We start from the raw sequence: 26,465 nt of genomic DNA, 5'->3' as shown, positions 1-26,465 counted from the left end.
TAATTTAATTTGGCATTTGGCTGGATCGGACAGACAGTGAGTATGAACATGAAATGCATTGACGAAATGAATTAAGGATCACAATAACTTGCTGCTCCTAGTTCTTGCTCCTAATTAAGGTCCCGCTCTGTCTCCGTCCCCCCAAAACTGGAATGGGCAAGATGAATGTGGGTGACTAGGGACATTTTTGGGTGACTGGGGACATGTTCTATGCTTTGATGATAATATTGCTCAAATATTTTGGTGCAGTCCAATGGAGCAAGAAGCCCTTAGTGTAGCCCATAAAGCACACCCTTTATGTGTGTAGGTATCTTTCTTCACAACATAATGTCTGTCTTTGTATGTGTGTTGCTCATCCTCCTCTTTGTGTAAATATTAATGAGGGCTTTGTGTATCATGTGTTCAGACCACACACTTTAGGGGCCACACAGGGCAGGCAGTTGGATTTGGAAAGAGTTAATGTCGATGGTGTTAATGAATAACTTAAAAGAGAAAGCACTGGCAGCTCAAACTGGCCTGTATGTACATTCACTTTTCACTCTGTTTACCTTATGAGGGACTAACAGTAAAGGTGAAATGAAGTACTGAGAGCCTTGTTTCCCTCTCTGCTGTCCCAGAATGCTCTTCTCCCCTCCACTTCTACGGGTGGAAGAACAGTGGTGAAGCCACACAAGGTCCTTTCTCTCCATATGTCAGCAGTATTTTCTCTATGTGTGAATGGAGAGATTTTCACGATTTCTGTGTGTAATCCTGAGAAAGCAAGTTCAGAACAACACTTCGCAGATAAGCCTGTGTAAGGTTAATTACTCCTAGAGTGTGTCATAAAGGGTGCGTGCCAGTTTGGCCAAGTCTGCTATTAAGGTCGCAGAGACAGGTGAAGAAAAGCAAGAGGCTGGAGTTAGGGAGGGGGTGTTTACTTTGGATGCAGTGCTGACAGACAGGTGTTTCTCAGCAGAGGTTATCGTATTGGTGAGGCTTACGTTTAGCTTTGGATCATAAGCTCTGATACGGTTGTGGTGGGGGAGCTCCAGGTAAGAGGTGCGTAAATGATTTGGACCAGTGAAACCACCTGCTATCCCAAATGCTTGTGGGCCCACTCTTCCCCGATTCACCAGCGCGTTACTCTGTTAACATTGCTCCTGATTTTCTCTTCTTTCTCCAGGGTATATACTAATTAATGGATACCGCTCGCAGTTGATTAGCCGCAGTTCTTGCGGTAATTACATTGGCATACTAACCACTCGGAGGAAAGAGGGGAAAACAAAGGAGCAGAAAATAAATTAATGCACTTCTCATTTCTCTCTGATCTTAATTTGTTTCTGCCATTGTTATGCCTCCATAAAGATAAGGGACCTTTTTTTCCTGTTTAAGTTGTTCTGCTTTTAGCATGTTTAAGGGAATGAGTTTGTAATAAATACACAAAGGATTTTTTTTTTTTTTTTTGATTTGGCGAATATCAGACTGGATTCCTGCATTAACTCTCCAAAAGATGCCACAGCCTAACTCTCCCCTCCTCCTGTAAGTGTGAACCAGACTTTGTATCTGTTGGTCACTGAAAGGTACTCTGTGCCTCAGGGCCCAGATGCTGGCCAGTAATTCTTCATTCTGTGTTCCATTGTTCCTACCTGTCAGTGCTCTACTGTTTCGGAAGAAAGGAAGTGTCTGCCTCTCTGTCAGGAGGCTGTGTGTGTGTTTGGGGGTTGGTTTTAGAGTGCTCTGCTGTTTCTTATAAAAGCCTCTGTTTACAGCTCATCTACACTTCAGACCCACGCCTAAAGCTTCAGTACCAAATCAAACAGAGTCTGTGTGCGATATCCCTACTCTTATTTTGCACATCAACTGTGGCCTGCCCCCAGGGGTTCTGAAAGTTAATAACCTTATGATGCATTGCGCTACTTTTCTTTGTGATGCAAACGTGTCATTAATTGCCATCTTATAAGCCATGAATAGCCAGCCCAGATTCTCATTACTTTGTATTGAATTGGCTGTGCCTCTCTGCTTTCTCTGTGGAATACAACAGTACTCACAAGGGGAAGGCATCATGTTACTCCAACATCAAAACAGACCAATTGGATTGAACTGTGCTGACCTTAATAACATTGGCCCACGGTATAAGACGCTCAGGTTTTCAATGCAAACAATGAGTATGCAGCATGGTGTCATATTGTAATAGTGAATGTAGCCGTGGGGTCTTAAAAAACCTTAAGGTGTAATGATGGTTTTTGTTTCTTTTGCAGTTCGGGAACAATAACAACTACATGAACATGGCGGAAGCAGGCGGTGCACTCCTCGCAGCTGGTGATGTGAGTACCTCTTTTCCCTGTCACACTCTCTCATTTCGTTTGATCCTTTGTGCTCCCGGCTGATGGCAGACATGCACAGCCGACAAACTAGATTGATTCCCAGCTTTCAGGAGCCCTCTTGGCTCCTACGAGGGGCAGAATAGGACAGGGCTCTGGGAAGCAGAGCCGACACCTCCCCATTACGCAGACAAACAAGCCATACAGTCGACCAAGAGGCAGGGCCGGCGTGACTGGAGAGAGACAGCAGGAGAGCGTCATGACAGCCAGGGAACATGTGAAAAGCAATGAAACCAGTGAACCTTAGTCACAATGCAGTGGTCCACTGCAGCAGGATCAGAGGATTGCTATTCAATTTTTCAGTTGCTAGCATTCAGTTAGTGTTCCAGATTCAAGTTTGTGCTCAGTGACTTTGGCCTTGCAGCAGATTGCCCATCTCATGCCATGGTGAACATTTCTACTCTTCATTTATTGTTTATCCAGATAATATTTATTTAATAGCAAGCGAGTAATGTTTCATGACATATGAATAATGGATAACAGCATACAGGAGTGTGAAATAAGGAGTATGTAGGCTTGTTGCAAAACTTCTTAGGATTGATAACAGCATGGATGAAAATGTTATGATGAATTAGTCCTGACAATCCTCAGCACACCAATATGAGGTCCCAGAAAGTTTAGATGTCTGCTCCTTTCTCTGTGTTGTGGCGAGAGATGATCAAGGAGCAGGAGGAGATGCGGGTGCCATCAATCGCGGAGAGAGAAGTGACATCTAAAATGTCATGTTGCATCATTAGAGGTGTCTGGATGAAGCACATGTTCAGTTGAACAGCATCACATTAGGAAATACAGATGAGGGAGGGATATGAATCCCTCTTTCTGTGCTTTCCATCCCCCCTGCTTCCCCCTGCCTCGTCCTTGAACACAGCATACTGTAACAAACGCAGAAGCACCACCCAACAGCGCTCTCCTTAGCTTCATTGTTCAAGCTGCAGTTTTAAGAGTGATTCAGATGGCATGGAGATTCAGAGACTGCATGACCTGATTTTTCTAAAGCAGTGTGGGGTGGGGGGGGGGGGGGGGGGGGGAGCTGCCTTAACTCTGTGTAATAGATCTAGCCTCTTTCAATGTATACTGTAGATCTTGCACACAGAGGGAGCAGTTGTTCTTGCAGATAGCCCGCTTACCTCAATGGTAGTCAAGTGGGGACTAGCTCCGGGGAAGTGTGGTATGTCAAGGTTTTGCTACTGATCCATGGATCGGAGGACAAAGCTGAACCTGGAGGAACAGCACGCCGAGGTTATTTTTCCTCATTCCATTTGATGGGGGTTGGGGGGGGTTGTTTCTAAGTCTCCAGACGCTGGATCCGACCACAGTAGAGAGCCCAGCCAGCACCAGCTGTTCAGTAGCCCTTTAATCCCAGCTGTGAAAACGCAGTGTGTCAGGCTGTGGGCTGTTAGGGCTTGATATAACAGCCTTGCAGATTTGCATTTTATCAAAAGGAACAAACACTTCTAGTGTTACGGTGCAGATGGCATTGTAGTGCAGCACACATTTGAAAAATTAAAAGTGTAACCAAATAGCACAGATTACATTTTCAAACGGAAGCATGATTTAAAACGTAAAGTATTGTCTCTTGTAACCTAAACCGAATAGGAATTGAAATGACTTTCCTGCTTGAGTCATGTAATTTCATACTAAAATTAGTTTTCCTTTTTGATGAAATACTATATTAGTCTACTTAATGTGTCAGCTCTAGGCATTAGTGCATGTTGGAAGGATATGCTTCTGTACTGGCACATACTGGCACTTGTGCCCTGTTTTATAGCTATGGGTATTATTTCAAACCAAATGTGTTTTTAAGAAGGAAAAAAGCTATTTTATCTTGGAGGTAGTCCTTTGAAATGGAACTACAATAATGTTGTTAAAGTAAGACTTCTTTAATTTGTTGCTCTAAGCAGTTTGTCTTTTCTGTTACCTATCTGTGCGTCAAGTAGGCAAAAACACAATGAAAGATATGACACGTCTGGGTATTGGAAAGGAACAGCACATGAAAAGGAAATGATCGCATCACAACAGCCACTCCAGTGCGGTAATTTAAGCTTTGTTCACATTTATAATACATGAGGTAATTAACCAAAATGTAACTGTATCTGATAGCTAAAAACGGTTGTCTATTTCAGAAGGGTTGTGCAACATTACCTTTTGTATTTACAATATTAGATAAGATGACCTTGGTCTGCTTGTGAAAGCTTGCTTTAACAGAAACACATCTGTAGCGGTTGCCAAAGGGAAATGATTCATAGAGATCGGGTTCCGCTCAAAGGTATCGCTTAACTCATGCAATCAAATTATAATTATATAATTACTTTCATGCATGTAAAAAGGAAGTGGAGCTGATACGTAGCTGAAATCTGTTATTGTTTTTGAGGAACTACAATGTTATAATGCAGTATAGCCTGCCTTTCAAACCTTGTTGACAATTACTTTCTTCTGTTATAAACAGGAATTGGGCTGGAGTATGTAGCTTTAAACACCACAAGCACTGATTACACAATTGAATTATATTGCTTTAAGGTTTGAAAATATTGTTGCCCTCTCATTTTCCATTTAAAAAAAAAAAGGCTTCAAAAAATGTACAGAATATTTTGTGCTGTTGTGGTGTTTGTCATGTTTCCACTCTTGGCATTATACATTTCTTTCCCCTAGATAATGTAACTAAAACAATGGAATTAAATCAATTTTGTATATATGACAAAAAGCAGCTGCACTGTTCTGAATGGCAGCTCCTAAACAAGGCTAATCTTTTCCCTCACAGAACTGTTCAGTTCAGTTTTGCAATGTTCCAGTTTTGCTTGAGAATGGATAATCCATACAAAGCAGCCATTTTTGCTTTCAGAAGTCACTTCTGTGAATCCATCCATTCCACAATCACAGAAATTCAGGGGTTCTTGCCATCCCTGGATTTGGCACCCCCGAGTACAGTCAGTTCATTCTGCAGGAAATCATGAGAAGCACTGGGTGAACTTAACATTTTGCCAGCCAATTGACACTTGTGCCTCCCGTCAGTTAACTTGAGTTCCCCTTATGGCACAATCTGTGAGTCATCTGGCTGACTTTCCAGTTGCAAGCAGTTTACAGCCACATGATATTGAGATAAAGCAACTGCCTTTCAAACCAGTTCACTGCTTTTCTTTTTCCGGGTATTGAAATCCCATGGCTCCTGTTTTACTTCAGGGCCTAATCGTCCCATGGTTACAGACGACTGACACCTTAATCCTGCCCTGGCACACGTCCAAGAGGCAGTGCATGTGTGACCCGGCGTATCTGTAAGGAACCACAGGGCGACCCTTTCGCCAGCCTGCCCCGCACGCGCCAATGCCACGCATGTCATTGAAAATGGTCAGGGGATGCTCAGTGCATCTGGTGTGACATGTTGGGTAGAGCTCTGTGACTGGGGCCCTCAGTCTCATAATTGTGTGCCATTACTTGACTCTTGCCACCATGCTCCACACTTGGCATCCCAATGCCACCCCCATGCCCCCCCCAAGCTCTGAGCCAGCGTTTGGCTTGGAACAGGGCTTTGCTGAGCTTTCAGTACAATTTAAATGGATAATCAGGCAGCTGACGTGAAGAAAGTGGATTTTGCATCTCTTAATCTGAGATCAGAGGATGGTAAGCCTCTCGCAGCACAGAATTAGGCAAGCTTTATGTGAAGTGACACTAATAGTGAGCGCAGTGTAACGTAGACCCTGCTGTACCAGGCATTGCTAGTGCGGGCTCTCATCACCACGGCGGAGACCAGCAGTGACAGCTGACACCTTCTACACCCAAGCCAAGCCTCAGCTCGACTTGCAACGTCTCAATATTCAAGCTCCCCTCGTGCAGCTGTTAATTTGCATCATCATTAACAATGGGGGGGATGAAACACAACTGCAGTCTGATAATGATCTCAGTCTTCTGTTTCTCCATCTCTGGCTGTATGTTGTTTAACAAGGTCTTGGCCCACAGTGTCTCCCCTCAAGCTTCTTACAGTGATTGGCTTAAAGGTCAAAATTGCATTCGGTTGGATATCAAAGGAGGGAAAAAAAAACGACAACCTTACCTTGCTGTCATCTTTGAACATTGGATCAGGCTCATTCTGCAGCTTTGTATGAAGTCCTCTGCACTAGTATGTTATTAATACTGCAGTGTGCATTGCAACAAAGCCTCATTGCATTTTTATCGGTCTGTAAGATCACAAACTGCAACACTAAGTCACATGCATTGCAAGGCGATGTTTATCGGTGTTCATTGAAACGTGAGACCGGCTTCAAGTAGTGCAGCAAAGGATAAGTCATGAGGATGTTAGTACATGCAGTTCTCACTTTTTTAACACAACACATTTATAGAAACCCTGTTGTAAACAAGAGTGACCAGAGTTTAATCATATTTGATATAGCTGCACATCAATTAGAAAGTGAATTCTTTACAGAAAATGGGTAAGTATGGATTTGTAAGATACGGTGTATATATATATTTCTACAATATAAATATTTATGGCATGTTAAATTGTATATTCTACATTAAACATTGTAAAGCGTCCATTGTAAAATAAACTGTACACATGAAGTATAGTGTAAATATACAGCATTGTGTGTTGTACGTAATGGTTAGGGAATGACGAGAGGCAAATTACGGTCTTCGGACAGGTGTTCAGTCAGCCTCAGGGAAAGCTTGACGGCTAAATAAATCTCCTTCAGCTCCTGCTCATGACTTCACTGAATGAAAACAGCATCCTAAAGTAAGAGGGAGTGCAAGAAACGCAGAAGTCCCTTATTGGGAAAATATCTTTGTCTTCGCATTTCTACTTTTTTTACTTAGTTCCTCACAGCTCTTTTTCTCATTCTCATTCTTGCATTTTTTTTTTCTGGAATCTGTATTTTGTGTCACACAGTGCTGATTGAGTGGCAGGTTTACCAACTGGACCCTGTTAAAATGGGGATGGCGCATTCAGTGCCTATCTCACCGTACTACGCAGCCTCTAAATTTGGAGTGATGTAAATTACGAGCTGCACTTCGGTGTCCCCCCATTGCTTCACACCGGTCGTCGTTGTTTTTGAAACCCAACACCGCTGTTGCAACGAGCTCCTCATCCGCCGCTGTGTTTGCCCTGTCTTACATCAGGAGCTCAAAGTCTGAAACAAACAAGTGGGGAGGAGACGGCTGTACTGTAAACAGTTCCTGATCTGGCATGTTGTAATTTGTCAGGCGCGCAGTACCTGAGGGCAGAGCCTTGATGAGCAGAGCAGCTGCTGCGGAACAGAAAACTGATTTAATGGCTGTAAAACAAACGTCAAAACAGGTGAACATTGTTCCGAAACAAAAGAGAAAAGAAGAAATTGCTATTAGCTGTCCCTGCAACCATATTTCAGCGCTGCTTGTCAAGGAAATGGCTTTCAGGGCGGGCAACAAATTAGTTTCAAGTGTCAGCAAGCTAACACGCAGGCAGCACTAATACACTTTAATCAGGGATGTGTTAAAGCATTTCCACTGTTGCCCGCACACTCTCTTTACTAAGCTCAGCTGGGAGGACAGAGAGAACCCGATGGTGGGCAGGCAACAACGACTTCAGCTTACCTTTTCAGAGAGCCCTGATAAATGTCCATTAACAATGACCCAAGGCAAGGGAAAGCATATTTTAACTCTGGCCTGGGCCTTACCGGTGAGAGGGTAAGGAACTGTATGCATCAACCTCCCCCCACTAACTCATCCACAATTTTTAGGCTGAGCTGTGTGCTGCATTCCATGTATCCAAACAAAGCCACACCATTCTAGGTGTTACCTGATGGCAGTATTTGGTTGAGTCTGATGTTTTTAGCAGGTATCTGAATGGACTGGTTCCTGAGGCGATTGTTCAGAGTCTTCAGTAAATTCATAGAATGAAGACGTGATCAGAGCAGGTCAGGAATCCCATCACGAAGAAACCAAATAAGCAAATTAAGTGTGACCGAAAGCTTTAATTCGGAGGCGGAGGGATTAAAGTCGTTTGATGAGCAGATTTTAGGGTGCAAGCAGGGGAACAAAGAGAAACTTTTGGCCAGGAGCAGAAATCTCTGAGAGTATTATTAAATCTCTTAGAATATTATTTAAACCCATCTCTCTGTGACGTGTATTTTCTCCACACTTCTCATGTCTTCTAGCCCTCAGATTAAAAGGATTTACTGTGTATTCCCTCTCCAGTGGACGGTTGTTGATATGTTAACATCACATGTCTTACCCTCACAGGTCTGCCCTATGGAAAAGCACTAAAAATGTGTAATTTTTATTTATTTAGCTTTTGTGTGTGTTTTTCTCCTTTTTTGTATCCTCTGTTTGAACACATTAGTTTTTCGCAAAGAAGATGGGATCAACGACACAACAGTGGTACTATTGCCATTATTCTGTTACTGATTTGGGCCATAGATTTAGCCTTATTATGATTATACTTGAGCATAGTCAGTGAAACTAAAAAAAATGTCTCATCTCTCCTGCAGCAGACGTTTCACACGCCCAGCCTGGGAGATGAGGAGTTTGAGATACCGCCCATCACACCCCCTCCAGAGTCGGAGGCGGGCCTGGGGATGTCTGACGCGGACTCGCCCTTCCCCGGGCTCCCCGAGCCCCAGCACTCACAGAGGGTCCAGTTCACCCCCCAGTTCCCCCCTCAGAACCTGGAGCTGCCCTCCATCACCATCTCCCGCAACCTTGTGGACCAAGAGGGAGGAGTCATCAGCAACGGCCTGCCAGTGGTGAGTCTAGGGTCGTAGCATGGAGGGCCCCATCATCCGTGACAACTTTTCTGAGCATCAGAAATACCAGAAAGTCTTGTTGACTTTTGACATTTTATTAAAACAAAGCTCAGCTAGGTTTGGTGATGACACTTTACATTTACATTTATTGATTTATTCACTTATCCAGAGCATATTCAGTAGGGTAAGGCATGTAGCCATGTATAGCACATGCTGCTCACAACACTTAACTTAGTAATACGTATTAATTGAATACATATTGAATATTGGAGGGATATATAAAATACCTCCCTCTGTGAGTGGTGTCATTAGCAGGAGGTGGAAAAGAGAGAGAGAAAAGAGAGTCTGAATATTTATATGACTTCAAAACCCAGCCAATGATGTATATATTTTATATAACTCATGCAACATGTCAGATTTTAAGAACTGCTTAATTTATGTTTTTTAGACTTATGTGCTTCATTTGTATAATATACTCAGGCCTCTTCATTGGGCGTGATGAAGAAAAGAAAAGTCAAAATGTAGTATGACATCAGACATCGGAAAATGTTTTTTTTTTTTTTTTTTTTGAGGAAACGTGACTGTAGTTCAAAATTGGCTGCCACATTCCATACCTGAAATCGATATCAACAGTGGAATGGAGGTTTTTTAAAAAGATTTCACATACATCATCAACACCCAAGAGTAATGAAATGAATGGTACTCAAAAAGGTGCAAGTGGGCCCATATGGGTCCATATATTTATTATTCATGGTGCTTCTGGAAACCGTGCAAAATGCTGATGCATCGTTCTTGTCTGTTGTCACATGAGGTGTGTTAGAAGGCCAGTATCTGCAGCTCAGCATTTAAATGCAAAGCTCTGCAGTGCATTGTTGCTTTGTTGAGAAAGGCTCTGACTTGTTTTTTTTTTTTTTACTTTTTTTTTGTCTAAAGACACAATACTTGTAGTTTTTGGATGCAGCGTCAGCAGTCAGTGGGTGTGGACAGCTCTGTACAGTCTAAACACCAATTACGAAGAACCCTGTAGACTGCCCAAGGCCTTGCTGTCTGTTATATCAATACATTCTAAGCTTTTTTTTTTTTTTTTTTTTTAAAGATTGCAGAGATATTTTTTTTTTCTGAAATTTTTTCCCTAAATTCTGGATTTACTATACTGAGTCAAGTCAGTTGAATGCCCGTTTGTAATGTCTCTAGTTTCGTGGAATCACCGCACACATTTCAACCTCTCATTGTACGCATTTGTTGAAACACTCAGAAAAGTAAGACATATTAAAACAGCAGCCTGTTTAAATGATGTGTCACAGCCTGGGCTCCAGAAGCCCATTTCCAGCTGTGTGGCCATTTGCACATTCTCTCTCTCTCTCTCTCTCTCTCTCTCTCTCTATTTCTCTCTCTCTCTCTCTATTTCTCTCTCTCTCTCTCTCTTTCTCTTTGCTCCACCCCTCTGCTCCTTAGGAGGCAGGGTACAGATGCACTGTGCCAGCTAGTGTTACCCATCAGTCAGAAAAGGTGCACATAAGCCCAAAAAATGCCAGGTTATGGACATTGCCATGCCATTGAATGAACAGATCATTGAACACATGGAATATCTCTCAAAAGTGTTGCCTTGATTGAAAAGTGGATCCACTGCAAGCATTTGCTAAATTTCTTTAACTCTATGCCATTCGCAAGTTACTTGAAACACTCTATCAAGGAAGATAATGAAGTTTGGCTGAACAAACAGCACTAAGATATCACAAAATTTTGATTGGGAGAAAAAAGCTTCTTCAAGTGTCACAGAACCAAAAAGTATGTATTTGAGCGCAAATAAAATTGCATGGGTCGATTATTGTTTTAGTGTTGCTTTTTTCTGCTCTATTCAAATGGCAGAAGCCAGGAAGCATATCTAAGAAAAAGATGCTGTATTATATGTGGACCAAGAAAGCATCCTACGAAAGAAAGCAACCCTCCCTATCCCTAAGAAAGCAACATTTTAGATGGTAAAAATTGAGGCTTAACACCCATTTTGCCACACATATGGAGAAGTGCACTGATATTAACGACATTTATTTACATTCCAATTTGTGTGTGCACTATAAATTTTTACAGCTTTTTTTCTCCTTTCTGCTGGCATGTAAAAATAATTGCAGCTTTTAAAATAGCTCTGCCTCATAATAGAGCCTCAGAGGCTTTTGCCTAAAGAATTTTCATTTCATGGTCAGTTAAGCTGTCTACATCTGGAAGAAATGGAACCTTAAAACAATTACAGTCCTGACTTCTCACAACTTCATAGAGGATTACAGATATGATTCTCAAGCATTAGGCATCTTTAACACTCGTTGTGGACTCTGTTTTTGATTGTGAGTAGACTGTAGTTAAACACCAGTGGATTTCTGTTCCATGCTGTCTTTTTCTGTCACTGCCATTCTGCTTACCCTCTTTCACCTATCATACTCTACTTAACAAAGGGCTTCTTCTGCCATTTCCTTACTAGTTACATAGGTTTTCCCTTGGAAACGTGCAACAAAATTACTTGGACACTGTTCCATTTTTCTTATGAACATTCTAAAAATAAAAGCAATAGCAGTGCTTTTTATTTCTCCATTTAAAATAATGTTTTTCAGTGTTCAGTATAATTACATTTAGGCGGATATGATTAGATAGCCAAGGAAAATAAGATGTGTCACCCAAAACATCTTCTCAGTTTAGGGATGCACATTTTGACCCTCTGGCATCCTCATGTACTTTATGGTAAAGTATTTCCTGTTCTCAAATATTTGAAAGAGAAGCTGAAATTAAGCTGTAAAAGATATTACTATAGCAACAGTCATAATGTAGCAGAATGGTTGAAATGTAATGTAGCATTTTACCAAACATAACTGCATTCATTCAGACTCAATTATTGTGCTAATGTGCTTTGCTCAGTCCGTTTACTTCACAACCTAACATGTTATTTAACATGATCTTTATAGTCCATTATTGTAAGTCAGTCGTGGACAGCCACGGTGGTGTTTAATTGTGCAGTTGCTTAAATGTACCTGGACAAATTAAACTGTTAAACTTAATCCAAGTAAGGTGTTTTATCTGTAAATGTCAATCTTTAAAAGCAAGCAATTTTCTATGCATCAAAAAACATGCCAAAATCAAAATGTCTGTAAAATGTCAAACATCCACAGTGCAGTCTGAGGTGACATTTCAAAGCAATATCCGCTGTAAAGGACACTTTGACACATCAATTCTCACAGTAAAAATAGATGAAATAATACACATTTATTCAAGTGTCTCTTCAATAAGATGCCTAACAAAATCCAATGAACAGGGCTGCATCACCACAATAGTGCATTGCAGCCAGCCAAAAATGAAGGCTTGTGAAACATATTGCTCAACGCATCCTGTAACCTTGATAATCCTGACTTTAATAACAGTACCCAAACATTGACATTAATAATCCTAACCATAGCTCTGACAACTCCAGAGCTAATAACCATGACAATTCTAATAATGAGGAGACAAGAACAAAACCCCTGCAAAAAATTTCATAATGCATTGTTTATTTTCACCTTTTGAGAAAATTAACAGAAAGAGTGTGGCTATATAGCTATTTAAGATGTTGATATGAGAGAAAAAATGTCAGAAACTAAATATGTTACTGAGAGCCTGATAATGACACGATGCAGGCATTCACGCATCTAACATCTCATAGTGAAACTGTGTCTGATGAGTGCCACATCCATTCACTAAAACATTAAACAGTACTGTCCCATACATCGCTAGACATGACCTTAACTGAAAATACTTGAAAATAGCTCACTGATTTCACTGAAATAACACTATCATCATAACACAAAACTTAAAACAAAAGCAGTGTGGATTAGTAATAGTTTGCTGGTAAGAAGCAGGGCTCACGACCCAAAGGCAGCTGTACCCTTAACCCAAATGACAGTGCAATTTATATTGCATCATTGCTATATGTGTGCAGGTACATTACATTTAACAGTTACAGCAGGTAGTGTCCACATTTTAACTTAACTATTGTGCTACACAATAGCTTGGTACATAGGTTGATTATAATTGTATGGTTTTTAAAGGTTCAGGTCTTTTGAATACGCAATCAAAGCATGTCTGATGCGACGTGATCTATCTGTATGATCACCTGCTCTGCTGATGGGAACAGTGTCTTCGCTCAAGGAGCACAGTGTGTCAAGCTAAAGTAACAATTACAGAAGCGTTGAACAATTGAGAGATTTTACGTTTCAGTGTATTTAATAATCAAGCAAGCTGGGTGATTTCATTGATGGTCTCTTCAACTTTTTTTTTCCCCCAACCACACACCTAGTTCAGTTGCAGTTGACTCTGTGGGTAGACAGGTTCCAATCCCAGATGGGGCACGGCTGTTGTACCCTCCAGCAAAGTACTTCACCTGAATTGCTTCAGTAGATATCCAGCTATACAAATGGATAATATGCTAAATGTAATCTTCGTAAGACTGTCTCTCAGCAGCAGCTACTTGCACTTAGTGACTAACTAATGCAGTAATACATGCGCTTTCTTGTCTGTTTCTGGGTGTAATGGTTTGTCTGCATTATTCAGTTGCATGTGGTGATGCACTGAGCTGGAGGTTTTGAGTTATTCCAGCTCTGGATATCAATCTTTCTCAGTGCTACCATTTTGGCAGTTATATCAAAGTTTTCCACACAATTCATCTTTTGCAAGAGAAGCCATGTTCAAAGAGTTCAGTGAATCAATGCGTTTCTATGGTTTCTCGCCCCAGAGCTTTCAAAACTATCAAACCCATCTACTTTCCTTTGCTGTGGATGGCTTGTAAAAATGTAAGATGTTCAAAATCCCTTTCTTTAATGATTTGAATTATCGTTCATGTATTTTTTTTGGTTTTTAATAGGGGTTTTTTATGGATAGCTAAAATAAAAGCAGTCATGCATTTTCTCTACTCTGTAGTTGGCATGATACTAAGTAATCAAGCATTATCTTAATTCTGGAGCACTTCTGTTTGTGTACTTAAGTGTTCAATTACTCATATCCATACCAATTTACTTATGAGTATTTACTTGGTAAATAGGATCTGACAAACCAAAGTGTCCATCCACCTTCTCATTTTCTTTGCTGTCCTTTGTTGCTACCAGTTCTACAAGGTCTGACCTGAGATTGTCTCAAAAAACCAAGCTGCACTATCGTGCTATTTTCAGATGCCTCTTTTGTAGAAGAATTGCCAAGTGCTACACTAATTCCTCCTCCAAAATGGTTTGAGTATTGCCTTGCAAATTGGCTACAGATGCTCCCCTTCTACAAAGCAAAATATTTCTGTGGTGCAGAAATCTCTCGTGAGCCCCGAATCTGAAGTCATTATTTATTTAATCTGCTCGACTAACAAGCCTCTGACTTTCATTTTCGTTTCCCAGCATGTTTCCCTCAGTCCATTAGATTCTCTGATTTGTGATTTGGTTTCAGTCCTGCCTGCTCCTGTTGGAGGTAAAACTGCCATCAGTATTTTAACCTGATCCCCCTTCATGCTTTTTGTTTTACAGACCACGCTTCTGAATATGTTCTTTTAGGAGAAAAAGGGCTAGCTTTTGTTTGCAGCCAAATGTGAATTGATCCCAATAGAAATCCTGATGTTTCCTCTGCATAATTAAATTGAGTTTTTTTTAACGTGCATCAAGAGCAAAGATTGAGAAGTACAATCTTTGATAAAATGCCATTTTTTTAAGGTTACATTTATTCATTACATTACAGATTATGGGGTTTCAGGCTAATCGAAGTCTACTGTGTCTGTGGAAACCAGCACAAAACTGTGTAAATATTTGATTGATAATAGAGGCAAATAGGCATTGATGCAATATGCTGCTTTGAAACCAGACCCACAGTACATGAATCTGGTTGATGGCAAGACTGTGGGAAAGCTCTGGTATCTGCAACAGCATGATGTGTTGGCCAGTGAATATAAATCAGTGTATTGGGAAGCAGCTCTCTCCCCCATATGCTGTGCTAAAGCCCTGGCAGGAGATGTTCCGCGCCATATCTACATGCTGACAGTGACCTGTCTTTATTATCTTCATACAACATCTACCATTCTGATCTATTAGATTTCCTCATGGCATTGTGTTGAAAATGAAATCCTTGCAGTAAGGTTTCAGAAATGATACTCCGGGGTTGATGGGGTCTTTCATTTCCTTTATTTTTCATGTGATTAAAAAAACCCTGGTCTCTTGCAGGTTATCTGTTCAGATAATCACCACAAAAGTGCCAGGTCACAGAATGGTACTTTCTCAGAATATAGAAAATATGACCAGTGTTGCAAAAAGATTTTTTTTAAATCATGTTTTTTTTAACACCTTTCTGCTATCTCCTCTCCAAGCTGAGTAGCACTGACATCAGTTGTACATCAATTTCAGAAAGTGGATTTTTTTCCCCCTGTCTCTTTTTTCTTTTTACTAGACAGCTATTGTGACATATTGGGTCAGTCAGAAATGAAAGATATTCATGCAAGCATGCAGTACTGTAATGAAGTCTCAGCCTGACCTTCTGTGTGATTGATTTTGTAATTTAGTTTTCTCAGGCAGTGCTTGAAATGAAATGAAATCATGTTGAACAAGTTTTAAATACCCACAGTGCACCGGGAGAAATGGGTAAGGGATAGGGGTGTATGTGTGTGTGTCTGTGCGTGTGTGTGTCTGTGCGTGCGCGTGCGTGCATGGAAACCATGGCCAAGGAAAAATAAGGGTGGCAGGTGGGGGGTGGGGGCAGGAGGGAAGGAGGGAAGGTGAGGGACAAAAATATGACAATAAGAGAAGGGAGGATTGTGTGTGAGGAGAAAAGCGCTGCAGAGAGAGCATGCTCCATTCATGAGAGAGGAGAGAAAACAATTTATCTTCATGTTATTATAGCCTTTGCCAGCATTCAAAATTTGATTTTTTTTTCCTATTAAGCTTAAGCACTGAATTCTGCAGGTAGTCGCAAATGGGAAAATAAAATAGTGTTTCCGTTTAAAAGCACAGTAAAGGAATATGTGCAGAGGACTGATAAACTATCTTTAATAGGACTGACCTTTCATGCTGGTGAAAGTTACTGGGGGATTCATCCTCATAATTACCATATAGATTATTTTACTCTCCTCCTGCAATGAAACATTTCCAAGAGCACTGCTGCTGATTGAATGGAAATTGAACTTGTTAACATTCTTTTCAGCCAGTTCCAGCTCACACAGAGCTGCTGTTAATAAATTCTACACCTCCCCAAATTCTAGGTCCAGTATCTGTAGGAACAGACCTTAGGCTCTTTTCATTGAGATCGCTCTTTAGATTTTATCCTGTGCATACATGGATGACTACTACTGCATTTCCACTCCTAGTGGCCTGTTTATTAAGCCTGTGTTGTGACAGGGTTGAGCAATTGTTGCGTTCGCATGGCATCTTAACAGTTCGTCAGCATCTTTGATTTGGGGGAGAGAGCACTATACCACGCCTTGGTAAAGCGTGTTTTATCAAACATGCCATGACGATAGCTGAATTTTTGTCATGGTCTGGCTAAATCACACGTGTAGTGTTTGGCTGCCGGCTTTGGTGCTGACATATCTGGCCCAGCAATGCTGTCAGTTCAGTAAAGCAATGATACATGAGAGGGTGTGCGTTATTGCGATTATTGGCACAATGTTGATGGAGTTGCTAGGTATGAGGCTTTGCCTCGTGCTGTCTGTATCCCCAAAAATTGCAATGACACACACACTCAAGTGTATTATTGTTTTTATAAAACGAATCCACATGCACATTTTAAAGGGTCATTAAGTATTTAAATCTCTTATAAGAGGAGAGCCAGAACTCACTACAAAGTACATTTACAGGGATGTACAAACTATAAAAGTCCCTGTTCTTTGGATATGTAGTTGTATAAAATTAACTGACATTTATAAAACCTTGAAACAATAACTTGCATAGCTAGCTAACTGCAGTGCAGTTTTCATTTTGGTGATTTGCCATTTCTAATTATTGAAGGAATGGTACTCCAATTTTGCATGCTTTTGTGAATTTTTACAACAACATTTATGTTAACATAGTATTTAAAGTTTATGATGCTTGTCCAGATATTAGGCTAAGATAATCTACAGTTACACCAAAAATTTATAATGTCCTTATCACACATGATTGGAAGAAGAATGGTTTTGTGGCTGTGTTGTGCGAGCACAGCCTCTGAAGTCACATTTTACCTGAGTGAAAATGATAACAAAAAGTTGTCACGGTGGACATGAAATAAATCATTACCACAAGTTTACAATCTCGTGTTCAGTTCTCGGTTAATTTGTCATCTTTGGACATGTATAGATTTAGCCTGATAGCCTGCTGCTTCCTTCTATCTGGTTGCTGTTCACTGTTAACATATTTTGTTAATGCTAGTCAGTAAAAGAAGTAGCACTCTGGGCATTACAGATGAGATTTTTTTTTTTTTTGTTAAAAATTCAGCTTCATGCTACTACCATGTGGCCTTACTGTCTGTAACAGACTGGCCTTTTTGAAATAATTGCTCTGGTTCCAGTTACTGTGTCATGCACCTATTTACATGGCATGTATTCAGTTAGAGAGATTACAAATAGCTACCATGACATTTCTTTAGAGAAATTCGAGTTGATTTTGTGTGGGTGCTTTTGAACAGGAAAGAATAAATTGCCATTGGGAGAAAATCTAAACCTCTCCATGCTCTTGCCTACTTTTCCCATAAACTGCAAAATCATGTATTCACTCTCAGCCTTAATCGTGCCACTGGGATTGAGTGATAGTGTTATTGCGCAGATGCCTGTAGCTATCAAGAACAATGTTTTCTTAACTGAGCACATCCAAAATGTATTTTTCTGTCTTTTGTGCACAAAGTGATGGTGACTAGAAGATCAACAACCCTTGGTCCTGGAGTTCAGTTTCAGTTTATTTGAAAATAAAAACACCAAACTGAATCATTCACAAAAGCTAGTGAGGTACATACAATATTTGGAATAAACTTCATTTTAGTTGTAAAATACACAATCAGCCCAATTGATTGGAAAGTACTGTTGTTATTGTTTCAGGTTTGGAAAAAAGGAAAAATCCATAACATATAATCTGTATTCCAGTTGTTGAATTTATTGTGTCTGTGAGCACATTCTAGAATCGAGACAATTGAATTTACTTTTGACATGTGCGTATGAGAGCCAGTAGACAGCACATGTGAGAGACAAAGAAAAATCTATATGATTTTGTTTGAGAAGGTGTTATTGTATGAAATCGGGAGTTCAGGAGGTGTGTGCAATGAAGGCAGCTGCTGGGGTTCCTGGCATTGTGTTGATGTTGAGAGAGATTGAGTTTATGCTCCTGAATACCAGATGGATGTGCTGAGGGGGAACAAATCACCTTTTTGTTGTGTTCAGTTATTTCTCACTATTCCTTGTCAGCATTTGTGCCCTCCTGATCAGTCTCCCCTCCATGAGACAGGCAGCTCCTGTAATTTCACTCTCAGTGCAATCAATGCATTTCAGCCCCCTCTCTACGAGAGCTTTAGAAGACTTAAATGCTTTATCAGGCGCATTCATGAAAAATATGAAGATGGCATAATGTTCTGGGTAGACACGGAGAAAAAATGTCCACGCCACTGCTCAGATCTCATCCCAGTGAAATGATTTATAGAGTTGATCATAGAGAAATATGTTTTACTCTTTGGCAGTAGAAGTATGATATATGAAACCTGCCAGCAGATGAAATTTCATCACCAAACATGCTAGAGGTATCGTTTTTTTTTTTTGCCTCCATCACAGCAGCAGTTTAAGTTACAACCTTCAAAATGTCAGACTTCACTGAAAAGTATATAATTTTTATTTGGCAGGCATTTTTATCCAAAGTGACTTATTTACAGGTACTGTGCATACAAATTAGGTCTTTTACTATGGTTTTCTGGTGCAAAATCAGGGCACAGCAGCAGCGTTCCACTAGGGACTTGACTGTAACTCCTTCTGTTTGAATTTAAACCACTAGCTCTCCACACAATATTGCGTTACTTTATGTAATATGCTGTCAGTTCGGTGGTATAGAGGGAGTTGGGAGCATAGAGTACCATCGACTTACTGCCTCATAATGTTGCATTCTGGAAGGTTAGATCATAACTGATAGTGAGGGAGCACTGTAGTCTGCAATATGCTATGAACCACTCCTGGTCATGTTTGTCTTATCATTAGGTATGGGTTTCTGGATTGAAGCTGCAACCATAAGAATTTGACTAATTCAACTGTTTTCTTTCCTCTGATTTAGAACATTGGACAAGCTCACCTTCGCCAGTATCCCCCCAATCCTTCAATGGTCATGAGATCTATCATCAACATGAACAACCCTTCTGCCATGATGTCTGGAAATCAGCTGACCACCATCAACCAGTCCCAACTCAGCGCACAACTGGGCTTAAACCTGAGTGGACCAAACATTCCCCACACCTCACCCTCACCTCCAGCCAGCAAGTCTGCAACACCCTCGCCCTCCAGCTCCATCAACGAAGAGGACCCAGATGATGGCAACAGGGTGAGTGTGTGAGGCATTTCCAAACACTGTAATACAATCATCATAGTAGTTACTGTAGTAGTTTTCTGAACTTCAGATGAACCTCAGATATATCAAGTTGGTTGCACATTTTTTGTAGATTTTCTTTTCTTTAGAGCTGTGCTGATTAGCAACTGAGTTTCAGAAACATTTTTCCTTGTTGTTTAGATCCATGAAATATCCCGTATTTATATAATGGCTCGATAAGGGTATTACGTTCAATCTTGAAAAATGTAGCTGCTACAGGTATACATCAACAAAGCGATCCTATCAAGTTCTGGAAAATTTGCAATAACACGATGATTTTCTCTGGGACAGGTGATTGGTGAGAAGCGGCCTGCACCTGATGCCGCCAAGAAGCCCAAAACGCCCAAGAAGAAGAAAAAGAAAGACCCCAATGAGCCGCAGAAGCCCGTCTCTGCCTACGCCTTGTTCTTCAGGGACACCCAGGCTGCCATCAAGGGCCAGAACCCCAATGCCACCTTTGGGGAGGTGTCCAAAATCGTGGCCTCCATGTGGGACGGCCTGGGAGAGGAGCAGAAGCAGGTAACATCACAAGGCCTGATCTCCGGCCCACGATGGCTGCATAGAATGCAGAAATTGACGCCAAAACGCTCTTTTGCTTATGTCTGTGATTTTTGGTTTCTAACATTCATTGATTATTCAGCGTGGTGCATCACTAATTACTTGATGTTTACACCTTTCCTCTATGTTTTTGCAGGTCTATAAAAGCAAAACTGAAGCTGCCAAGAAAGAATATTTAAAAGCCCTTGCTGCATACCGTGCCAGTCTGGTATCAAAGGTGAGACTCCTTCATTTTACACAGAACAGAAATGTAAATGTGCCTCCATGGAATGCCTAATGTCTGTGCATATCTGAAAGGAATGCAGTGAAACTCGTGAAGCCGTGGTCCTAAGCACTCTCTGCCCTCGTTCTCAGGCAGCCGCGGAGTCCGCAGAAGCGCAGACCATGCGCTCCGTCCAGCAGACGCTGGCGTCCACGAACCTGTCCCCATCGCTGATGCTGAACCCGCCGCTGTCCCAGCACCCCTCCATGTCGGCCGCCGCCCAGGCCCTTCAGCAGGCCCTCCCGCGGGCCATCGCCCCCAAGCCGCTGCAGATGAGGCTCCCGGGCAGCCAGATCGTCACCTCTGTGACGGTGGCGCCCCCAAACCTGCCTTCGGGCGTGCCCCCGCAGCTGATGGGCCAGATGGGCGTGGGTGGGGCGATGGGGTCGGGGGCTCAGCCCCAGATGAGCCCGCCCATGCAGCCAGCCCAGCGCCATCAGATGCAGCAGCTGCAGCAGCAGCAGCAACAGCAGCAGCAGCAGCAGCACATGCAACACCACCAGATGCAGCAGCAGCAGCTGCACCACCAGCAGATCCAGCAGCAGATGCAGCATCAGCATTTCCAGCAGCATCTGCAGCAGCAGCTGCAGCAGCACCACCTGCAGCAGCAGCAGCAGCAGCAACAGCACATGCAGCAGCAAATGCAGCTCCAGCACATGCAGCTCCAGCAGCTGCATCAACAGCAAATGCAGCAGCTCCAGCAGCAGCAGCAGCAGCCGCATCCATCCCAATGTTCTCCACCCCAGCACTCCCCGGGGACCCCCCAGTCTGCCTCTCTGGGCAGCCCCCAGCCCGCCCCCCAGCAGCAGCACCAGCCCCAAATACATGCGCATGCTCACGCCCACGCCCATGCCCATGCCCATGCCCACGCCCAGGTCCTGTCCCAGGTCAGCATCTACTGAGCCAAAATGTATTTCAAAGAAGAGGAATATAATAAAAGCATCATTCCATGTTGCTTTTCTATGTTGCACTTAAGAAGTGTGTATGAATTAGTATGTTTCACAAAGAACTGTCCATTGGTATTGATGGATATGCATCCTCGTGCATAAAGGGACAAATATCTGAAATGGATTTTGTCTATAAAATAGGCTGTATTATATAAAAAAAAATGATGGGCGAGTGCCTGTTGTTTAATTGTTTGTTTTTTCTCTCAGTTTCTCCCAGTGTACAATTTAAAACTGCTTTGAGGCACATACATGGAAGGACAAGCTGTAAAATTCACCGGGAGATATCCTGCTCTTATTTAATGGCAAAGCTTTATTTATGAGGATGTTGGTGGCAGGTCAGCTCTACATACGGGGAAATGAATGGATTTGGACAGCAGCATCTGTGGAACTCTGCGGACAAGCATGAACTATGGTTTATCTGGATTGCAGCATTTTTAAACAAAGGGGAATGCTTAAGCATCATGACCTGCAATACTGGTAACCAGTAACACATGTATAAATGAGTGTTTCTGCACTGGCCAGTATACAATGAAACATTTTTTCCCCAACAGTCCCACAGATGTTATTGCTTTATTATTGTCACTGAAAAATAATTACTCTTTGCATTTCAAGCCAGAAGATGCCAGAGTAATTCATCCAGCAACAAGAGCACAGGAACTGAAGTATACCTGGAATTTTCTGTATAGAAGAATGGACAGTCAGGGGTAAAACCTGCCGTAGACCATTCATGTCATTGTGTCTTTAAACTGTAATGTTAATCTACTGCAAGTGTCTGAAGAGGAGAGAGAATTAGCCCAGCTCCTTCGAGTAATTTTATTTTTTTGGTTTGTTTTGTTTTGACCCACACTGTATAAATGTCACTCCAAAAATGTCACCCTTTATGTATTTGTCTTTACCTCAGATTTTTCAGACTCATAAATTGTCTTTTTTAAGCAGCAGACATTTTATGGCGCAGTGTGTGTAAATTGCAGGCTCTTGGTTGTTGGTTTCAAGATTTATGTATTTTTCTCTATCCCTTGATATACCACAAACTAATCAAAAGAAAAAAGAAAGTACTTCTCTGAACCAGTTTGTTGCACTGTCAAAGCCAATTAAAAAGGCATGGGAGTATTTTGTGCCAGTTGTACAGGAATCTGAAAAGAGAAAAGATGTACATTTTTCATATCACGTTGTAAAGTTTTTATTCTGTGAGGCTTTAATTAAATCATTGGTAAAAACGACCTGTGGATTGCTACATCACATAGTGCATTTCTGCTGTTTTCTACTTTTTTATGAGTTACAATAGCAGCAATTAAGTTGTTTGTATTTTGCTTACAAAAATCAATTGCTTTTTAACCCTTTCTATAGAATAAATGCTGTTTTCAAGTTCACAATAGACATTAATCTGATAATGAGTTTTGCTCGGTCATAAAGTAAAACATTCCATCACTAATATGATATTAGCCATATTAATTTTGTATGAAGTACAATATATTTCTTTGTGTCTCCTTGTTTGCAATTAAAAAGTAACGATCACAAACACTTATTTCAAGGAATCAGTTCATTTCAAGCATTACAGTAAAGCTGGGAAATACTTTTGCTGTATGTGGTATGTGGAGTTTTTAAATGAAACATTGCAGAGAAATGAAGAGCTAAATCCTTTGAAATGTTGCCCTTATATAACATGCTGTCTTTTCAGTGGTTCCAATCGAACAACATTGTTCAGGCTAGAAAGAGTTGGCATACCGTATTTATCTCAAAAGCAGTCCTGTTCTCATTGATTACTCCTTCTAATGCTTTGACTCTTGCTGGCTACATGTCGGAATTGCTATATTTCCAAGATGGCCCGGGGGTGTTCCGTTCTCAGTGGAGAATTTGCAGTGGGGGAGGGTAGAATGGCAAACACTAATTATCATAAATCCACTATAAGCATGCAAAGCAACTTGACTAGTGCTTTTCTAGCTGTGATGTTTGGACCAGAAAAGGGTTTGCCTTAAACACATTTTAAAGTACAAAGTGTGAAATAAAATAAAATCTCTTCCCTGCCATATTTTGAACATGCTTACTGAAGGTTAAAATGTAATTTTTAATTAATGAGGTTTTAAAATGTATATATAATGCAAAAAAATTAGAGGGGAAAAACTGCTGGAGTAATGATTCCCTCTTCAGTTCAGTGTGGCTACAATTCCCATTTCTCCTGCATGATTAATTATAGCATCTGTCCTGTCAGAGGCTATAGTGAAGAGGTCTGTAGGAAAAGTGCAAATAAGCACTGGCAACAATCTTAAAGTGCTTATGATAAAATGAAAATTAAGAACAGCAAGTGTTGTGCATGACCTGAATCTCAATAAGGGGAATGAGAGAATGTTGAAATTGGTGTCCATGGCGACCAAACACAAGATTTTAAAACACACAATAATGAGGCTCTGGGAAATGGTATTTATTATTCTGATCTAATTTATGGTGAAGGTTATTAATAATGCATGTCACTCTTGTTATTCCATAACCCCTCAGGCATCATGTTCATTTTGTACAAATATTTCACAGCAAGGGTTGTAGCTATGTGACTATTTAATGAAAAGGTTACAAATAATTTAAAAATATTTTTAATTGCATAACACACATGCAAAAAATAAGGTATGAATCTGAATGAAAATGTGCACTGGTGCAAATGGATATTGATGGAGAAAGAAAATGTTATTTTCTTTTTTTTTATGAACTGATTACAGAGATTTAAACCAACCTCCCCTGCTCAGTTGGTTTTTTTTTTCCCTCTTTTTCTTTTTCTACCAGGCTTCTCATTCCTCTTTTCAAATACAAAGTTGAGGTGCTCCAGTGTTTGTTGTAAGTGGTGCAGTATCATACTGGGGTTCACCAGTCATTTTTAAAGCTCTTATAAAGTAATCCACAGTTAAGCAATCTAGATCTGTGGTCTTCTACAAAACCATTACAGTTTGCTCTTTTTTACGCTCTGGGCAAGTATGTAGTTGGTATATTGAGGAAAATGGATGAGCCAGTTGTGGAAGCTGTTTTTTTTTTTTTTCTTCGATCGAATGTGCTGCATTTTCCTGCTGACTGAACAGATACAATGTTGGTAGAACAATAGCCCCGCTGCTGCTGTCCTGCAGGCCCACGCCGTAGCCAAACCGTGTGGCTGGGACACTGTCCCAGACATAAACCAACCACTCTGCCTATCTTTAATTAACATGTGCTCCTCACAAAGAACATGGAGATCAGGCTATGGCTCTCAGCACCTGCTCCTGCAGAGAAGACTGTTTATCTGAGGGCTGAGTGGTGAGGGCTGACTGTGGGTTAGATGTCCCCACCATTACAAACAGAAGGGGAAAGCTCCTTTTAGGGATCATTATGACAAGTTGGCTGAAATTGATGTATTGGTTGTCAATGAGTTCTGACGTCTCAGGGTTGGGTGCTGTTTTTGGGTATGATAGAATTTAAAAGAGATGACATTCTATTCAACACTGTGTTTTACCTAACTTTGAATGAATCCAGGTGTCAGCACTGCTTTTTTAAGCGTGACACTTAGAACTTAGAACTTAGAACATTTCCCTATGATCTGGATATACTCAGTAAGTCAATGCATTCTTCAGTAAGTTTTAATATAATTTGGTTGTGAGAGAACGCAAGCAGCGGCAGTGCACTTCGGATTGCTGCTGTCAACGAAAACACCTTATTTTACATTCAGTGTCTATGATTGATTGTACGGCTGAAGGCCAAATGTTGCACAAATGTTTGATCAGGCCACAAAAAATATGTGTCGATGATGTTGGTCATCTTAACAAACCTGGGCACTGATTCATATAGGCTGAAGAAAGACACAGAAGTTACTTTGCAAGCACAGCTGATAATCAAGGCCATGACTGGCTAGCATCAAGCAGGGTGTAAATTGGCCAGTGAATTAAGTGAGTACATGTCGCAGTAAACATTTTGATTGTGCCTCGCAAGCAGGAATAATGCAGTTCTGTTCAGATCCAAGAAAATAATTTAATTTAATACTGTTTAACTTGGGTTGCAGGTCTTATTTTGTCATGCCTAATATTTTGATCATCTGTGTTTTTGTAGTGACACTTATTTTCAATACGTTTAAAGCTTTGAAAGCTATTACAATGGGTTCCCTAGAGTCCGTGTACTGAAACATAGCAATTATGTAACTAAAGGCTAAGAGAATTTACTTATCCATAATTTATATTGAACCTGTTCAGTTGCATTTCTTTTGTAAGGTGCCATACACCAAACAAAGCAGAGGCCAGATTAGTGTCATGAAGTGATTTTGGTAGCTACAGTTGCATACAAAATGTTATTGTCCAAGCTACACATGAAACGAGTATTTCAAAACAGAAAAATCAGTCAGTGACTAACTATAGTAAGATTCATAAAACATAATAGCCCAGTTGTGACCCACTAAATTACGTTATCTCACTATAAATTATTCTTGAATCTAGTTAAGGAATTATTTACACTTTTCTATGGCTAAGTCATACTGAAGGCCCAGCCTTCCACACAAAAGTGTTCTTGTACTTATTACATAAAATAAACATTTCATATTTTTAAAGTGGCCCTTCTAATTTTAATTTTATGATCGACTTGCTATATTCAGAGAGGTGCAGTTGGTGGCATCTAATTTTTGCCTAGCTACACATGTTAAACTGACATACCTGTAATGTCCAGAGACTATTTGGGACATATCAGAATGTAATAGAGGTCAATGTAATAGAGGACTTGTTGCCTTTAGATTTTCTTGGTTTGGGCTGTTGACCACTGATGGCCACAGAAAGCATCGGGTCAGAAAGACTTTATCCAGTCAAGCACTAAAACATCCATATGCAGAGTTAATTTCTCTGTGACGCTCATATCCAGCTCTTGTTTTCTTTCACAGATGACTAACATTTTTTATCATTTGCTCTGTGGTTGGTATTTTCATATGTGGTTGAAGGAGTTTGATTTTTCAAAGGAAGGTTATTAGGATTCATGACATTAGGATACTAACAGGACTGGCTACATTGTGTCATGCACATATAGGAGTAGGCCTTCATGCAGGAACTTTCTGCATTTAATTTTTTTTG

The 26,465-nt window shown here is 40.8% G+C and overlaps 1 protein-coding gene across 1 annotated transcript in view; it reads left to right on the top strand.

Annotated features, from left to right (window-relative positions):
- Positions 1–21,360, top strand: part of tox3 (TOX high mobility group box family member 3) — a 51,374-nt gene extending 30,014 nt beyond the window's left edge. The window contains exons 2-7 of the mRNA XM_036544257.1: positions 2,238–2,303; positions 8,816–9,070; positions 19,330–19,593; positions 19,930–20,157; positions 20,333–20,413; positions 20,551–21,360. Coding sequence (XP_036400150.1) covers positions 2,238–2,303; positions 8,816–9,070; positions 19,330–19,593; positions 19,930–20,157; positions 20,333–20,413; positions 20,551–21,360 — 1,704 coding nt within the window. The remainder of the gene's footprint in view (positions 1–2,237; positions 2,304–8,815; positions 9,071–19,329; positions 19,594–19,929; positions 20,158–20,332; positions 20,414–20,550) is intronic.
- The last annotated feature ends 5,105 nt before the right edge of the window (positions 21,361–26,465 follow it).

The sequence above is a fragment of the Megalops cyprinoides genome, chromosome 13 (genome assembly GCF_013368585.1).
Source record: "Megalops cyprinoides isolate fMegCyp1 chromosome 13, fMegCyp1.pri, whole genome shotgun sequence".
Lineage (NCBI taxonomy): Eukaryota > Metazoa > Chordata > Actinopteri > Elopiformes > Megalopidae > Megalops > Megalops cyprinoides.
The sequence above is the reverse complement of the archived record's forward strand: the minus strand, read 5'-3'. Positions and strand labels throughout refer to the sequence as shown.